Source organism: Limulus polyphemus, unplaced genomic scaffold (genome assembly GCF_000517525.1).
Source record: "Limulus polyphemus unplaced genomic scaffold, Limulus_polyphemus-2.1.2 Scaffold5196, whole genome shotgun sequence".
NCBI classification, from domain to species: domain Eukaryota; kingdom Metazoa; phylum Arthropoda; class Merostomata; order Xiphosura; family Limulidae; genus Limulus; species Limulus polyphemus.
The window spans coordinates 23,282-29,421 of record NW_013670806.1 but is presented as its reverse complement, the minus strand read 5'-3'; the positions used below and the strand labels follow the sequence as shown (position 1 = coordinate 29,421).

General features: G+C 32.5%; 1 protein-coding gene across 1 annotated transcript in view; it reads right to left on the bottom strand.

Annotated features, from left to right (window-relative positions):
• The window catches only part of LOC106472254 (G1/S-specific cyclin-E-like), a 12,850-nt gene that overhangs the window by 3,597 nt on the left and 3,113 nt on the right, over window positions 1-6,140 (bottom strand). The window contains exons 5-7 of the mRNA XM_022400851.1: window positions 5,052-5,390; window positions 3,041-3,187; window positions 1,308-1,403 (exon numbers count right to left, since the gene is read on the bottom strand). Coding sequence (XP_022256559.1) covers window positions 1,308-1,403; window positions 3,041-3,187; window positions 5,052-5,390 — 582 coding nt within the window. The remainder of the gene's footprint in view (window positions 1-1,307; window positions 1,404-3,040; window positions 3,188-5,051; window positions 5,391-6,140) is intronic.

Here is a 6,140-nt window from a genome sequence, read left to right as displayed (position 1 = left end):
GAAACCATTAAAAGGAGATACATGACCTATCTGTGGTAAATCTACGAACAACTTAAAAACATACAGACATATAAAACATGGAGATTGCATTATAATAAAAGAAAGTGCTTTTGGATGTTAAAAAAATTTATTTTATGTAATTTAACCTAACAAGTTTCTAATTTTTATATTTTAGTTTCTTTTATGAAAAACAAATAAAGAATACACGTGAAAAACAATACGTGTAATACTTACGTGGGTCATTTTTTTGCTGTTGATTGTCGAAACTTAACTCTGCTTTTTATACTAATGGTACTACTGCAATAAATAGTTTATTTAATTAAATAATGAACCCAAGAACGCTGAATAATAACACACAAAAAACTAGACAACATCCGATACCTATCATAATTTTCCTTTCTAACTTTGCAATAAGAGCTGTTAAAAATTCAGCTAAGCCTGTTGATGTGTTTCCTGTAGGAATTAAGTTTATATTGTAAGCGAAATACACAATTCTCTGTTCAGAAAACAATGTAATATAATATCATTTGATATATTAAAACTTTGGCTTTCTGTTGGTTATAAATTATATAGTATTCAAAATTAGAGAAAGCTATTGACAATTTGTGAAAGAAAAGATGTGACAGGTGGGCATGGCATGAGGGGCCTCATTTTTCTAGTTTATGCCTGTAACTCGAAAAGATGGAAGGCTATAAAAATATGCTTTGCATGAACCATAACAACATTATAATGAGTAAATAAATCAAAGAGGGAAAACATTGAGAGTAAAAGTCACAGTTCTCATATTAGGAGAGATTGAGAATTCTTTTTTTCAATACTTCCTTATGAAATTCAGAACTTAAAATAATATTAAAATTTAATTTATTAACTACATTTTGATGCCAAATATATTCTCATACATTGATAATAAAGTAGTTTAATTAAATTTTGAATGTAGTTTGTTTGTTTGTAATTAAGATCAGTGTATCATTAACCATTTTGCATCGGGTAGGTCAAAGTACATATGTCACAACCTTTTACAGGGGTACATTCAAAGCCCCTCGGTGGCACAGCAGTATGTCTGCGGACTTACAACGCTATAAAGTTAGTTTCAATATCCGTGGTGGGCAGAGCACAGATAGCCCGTTGTGTAACTTTATGGGGCTTTGAATGTACCCCTGTAAAAGGTTGTGACATATGTACTTTGACCTACCTGATGCAAAATGGTTAATGATACACTGATAGACCTCTCCAGCAAATGATTAAATGTAACTCATCTGGCTTGTTTATTAAGCCATTTTAACAAATAATAAACTAAAGAATTTTACCTTGAGAAGCACCAGTTCCTTCTCCAAGATTTCGGTCTCTGTGCAGGCTCCATCTGTTACATATGCAAATTCTGAAAGTTTGGGTGGATAAATTTCCTACATAAAAAAACAAAACTTCAGTAACTGTACATAAGAAGTTCACACTAAAATTGTTTGATCTATATGTATGTATATATAAAGCAGAGTGGTCTGCCTGTCTGGTATCTCGAGTTATGAGGAACTGGATAATCTACAACAGATAGAGTTTAACTGGATTTGATAGCCATCTTAACTTTACATCCTTAGAGGTGAAGATCAACAGAAACAAAAACGAAGCCAATGGCATAGAGAAGTGATGTTTAATGCAGCATATAACATATGCTTTAAATTAAAGTTTCAAAGTTCGAAACAATATCTTAGCCTGGAATTGGCAGGTACCTTTGCTAATTATTATTAAAATTACTAACTATAAATTCAGGCCTTTAAAACTTTTCTGAATCTTTTTCAGTCTGTTACTATTTGCCCTTTATAGGATAAAAAAAAGACAAATATTTTAAGCCCGTTTTTGGGCAACAAAAGTACTCAGCATGCCAGGAGAGGTTTGGGGACATGCTCCCACAAAAATGTTTTTAAGCTCTATGATACATTTTCCAGTCTCTTGCTTCATCTGACAGATATGATGCTAATTATTGTATTTTGGCACTTGCGTATAAAGTTAAAATCATAAATAATATTCAACGTTAAAATCACTCTCGAGGATGACGTTGCAACATCGATACATGTGGAGTCGTCAACTTTTTGGAGGCCTAAATAAAATGTTTTTAATTGTGTACCAATTTTAACACTGAATATTATTTATGATTTTAGATACGATGTTCTTATATTTCACGGTAAGTTAGCAAAATTGCATCGTTCATTTGTTAAAAATCTTTCGTGAAGCATAGTTCACAAGTTTCTTGCATAAAGCTTTTCCTCGTAAATGAACCTTTTCTTAAGAGAATTCTCCCAGTTTTGACTCCCAACATCAAATGCAGTTTTTATCTCTTTCTCCAACAGCTTCCACCTGGATTTGTTTTTATTCAAACCATCAACTTCTCCAACCCTTACTTCATTCTGCCACTATATAACCTTTATATATATATTTTTTTCAATTCATTCCATTTTTAAATTAAATTAACATGTAAGATTTGGAAAATGCAAATTAACTAAATTCGGACAAATAAAAAATGTTAGTAGTTATATAACAATTATATATAAAAATGTCATTGTGCAGAGCTGAAACACGAAGGAGATTTTTGCAAAAACTCAACTTGGATCATGTTTTCTTTTCAAGTCTTACTGGAATGGTAAAATAAGCAATAAAGTATAAGTTTAATAAAAAATGCCACAACTATAAAAAAGTTGCAAACCTAAAATAATTTTAAAACACTTATTTGGGAATTTAATCATCAAATTACTATATTTTTTCAACCGTTTAATACCAAAGAGGTTCACATATTACACCATGTTGAGTGAATTTACATTTTTTACCTGTTACATCAACAAAGTAATAAACTGTCAAAAAAAAAATTAAGCAAAATTATTGGGACTGAAATATCCATGGTTTTTTGTTTAGAATGTTTTCGTGACTTGTATGTTGTTTGATCCTATAATCAACAAACTTAAGGATCCACAAGCAATTTAATACATGAATAGTTTAGAAAAACAGGTCTTTATTGATAATTCTAGGGTTAAAGTACCTTTGTATCACTTACCTCTATTTTAGCCGCAACAAATAAGGCTGTTATTCCTAAAAGCTGAAGTTGTTGCTTCGGTACATTCTGTCGAGAGGCAAGGTAACGATCTACAAAATCTTGTGCTAAGTAAAATGTTTCCCTGTGGAGCCGATACACCTCGCAAACCTAAAAAAGAAAAAAAAAATTAAAAGTTTAAAGAAATATTCTAAACATTTAAAGTAACATGAAAATGCTCACCAATAATCAGCCTTTGTAATTTTTTAAAATCCAAGTGCATAAAATATTTAACATCGAGTTTTTGTCAATTCTTTTTTTTGTGAATATTAAATACTCTAATTCAATAACCAATAAATTAAAGGTTTGGATCCTTCTGATGAACTATTCCTCATGATTTCAAGGAAATGACAATATAAAAAAGTTTCAAGGAAATGCAAGTGTAACACTGCCCTTAAGTGTTTCAAAAAAATACTAACGAAACATTGTTCAATTACCTCCAATTAAGTGTGAAATATTAATTCAAAAAGCATCAGCAAAACACTGACAAGGACTTCCAATAGAAGTCAGTGAAACATTCTGTTATTAAGTTTCCAATCAACTTTAGATATACGAGTATTGTTAAACAAGTTCGTGTCTTAGTAGATCATTTCACACGAGACAGTTATTAATTAGTTTTTAACAGTCAAGTGATGGTTTTTCTTTTTCAAAGCAACAATTCCACGTATCAATGAATGTGCAACCAGACAGTCAATACTGCTACATCACTAACCTGAACTGGAAAAAATTACACTTCTGAGAAATGTAATAGTTACAGTAAAAAATAATTGCTTACAACTATGATTTCAAACACTTCTACCCAAGTCCTATACCATAACTAAACTTGGTAGATCGAAACGAGAAAACATTACTTGACTTATAGGGTCATTCTTAACTACTTACCTTTATGCAACAAATGTTTGCCTGGCTCATTTTTTACACTAACATTTTATGCAGTTTTCCTTCATAAGTCTTTTAAATTACTAACCGTGAAATTGAGGTCCAAAGTCTTTGTATCTTAACAGTTCGTGAAATATAAAGTGACTATCTGTTTTCTATCACTTACTATGTTCACAAATCTGGAAACAAAATCTCCGAGTTATGACAGATTTATGGTCACGTGTACAACTAGGATATCAAATGCTACTGACCTTTAACACAAACTAAAACCATAAAACTTGAAGAAGCTCCGCAAAATAATTTTGACCTTTAAACTTATCATGCCCTTCCTGTACAGCTATACCCCCCTCCCCAAAGTTTGACCAAACTCTTCCAAACATGCACATAAAATCCGACCACCACAAACCCATTGGTCATCAGTTTTATTACATACATAAGAAGATTATCCAAAACATTTGTAATACACAGATTATCCCCAACAAGGTTTCATGTAAGGTGTCAATAATGTGGTTATCGACTGGAAAAAGTTAAAAGTTGGTTAACTGAGAGAATAAAGTGATTGTATTTTCTTAGCATTTGAACATATGTACCGTAAAGAAGTTACTTTCATCGATATCCTGCGGAAAATTTACAACATTCGAGACACAGATCTGACTACAAAGATGCTAAAGAATAACAAAGTATAGAGGTATTAAAGTAATATCTGGTGGTTGAATTTTACACGAAGCTACTCGAGGGCTACCTGCACTATCTGTTCGTAATTTAGAAGTGACAGGCTAGAGTGAAGGTCAATATAACCCACTGCCAGCTCTTGAGCTACTCGCTGACCGACAAAGAGTGGGATTGGTCATCACATTATAATGCCCCGTGGTGGAAAAGGGCAGGTATGTTCGGTGCCAGAATCCTAACCCACAACTACCAGGTTGCATGTATAGTGCCCTAACCATCAGTAACGATCAAATCATACATATAAGCCACTACAATATAATTAAGCATACAGACATTAATCCATATTCTAGTTAACAGGTGTTAACCACCAGATTAATATTATACTTTTAACACAAATCTTTATCAACATCTGTCACATACAACTTACTTCTATTAACCAATCTAATAAAATTGCTCTCATTCGAGCATGTAGAGCAGGATGTCGATGTAGCATTTTGGGATCTCGAGGATAAACTGCATCTTTACAGACCATGAGTTCCCAGACCTCTTGGGGATCCGCCCAGGAAAAATGAGGCAGTGGTGAGACTCGTTTGCTACAAGCTTCTGGTGTAAGCATACATGTCAGTCCACGAAACTCACTTAGGGTAAGGGAAGTTAACATATCAGAAGGTGTTCGCTGACCATCGCGAATTGGTTCAGAACTGGATTTTCCAATTATTACCGATGTCGAACAACTGTCTTCTTGGCCAATGAGATCCCTGTGAACCTGAAGAAAAAATTTTAAACATTGTTACCTTATTTTCATTTCAACCAAATAATATCATCAGCATGAAGGAAAAATTTACAAATTTCAAGCTACTACAGAAATAACATTGGATGAAAACTCGCTTTATAAATTACTAAAAAAATTTGCCCAGTTTTTGTATCTTCTCAGCACCAACTTCTTTTTTCTTTATTTTATCAATATGCAGTGGCACATATTTATAACCCCAGCAAACTCATTTAAATAAACATCCAATTGTCCAATTTCAGATATATTTAATCAATTCTAGCTACTGCATTTCTTAAAAGTTTTTTTTCCCAGCAATATTAAATGAAACAGTAGCTGCTTAAAATCTGTTGAATGCAAAGATATAGTTATAACTGTTTCCCAATTTCATCTAAGCTCTAATATTAGACTGTTGAATGAACATCTTACTATTCCTAAAAGCTGCCAATCACGATACTTCTTGCTTGAATTATTTAAATCGTATCTTGCTTCTTTGCAGGAATCTATCTTAATTTCAATTCAAAAATATTTTATTTTTCACTATAATTGTGGGAATTTTACAGTTGTTCCACCTCAACTACCGACTTACTCAGTATCAACACCTTAACCACTGACTTACTCAGTATCAACACCTCAACCACTGACCTACTCAGTATCAACACCTCAACCACTGACCTACTCAGTATCAACACCTTAACTACTGACTTACTCAGTATCAACACCTTAACTACTGACTTACTCAGTATC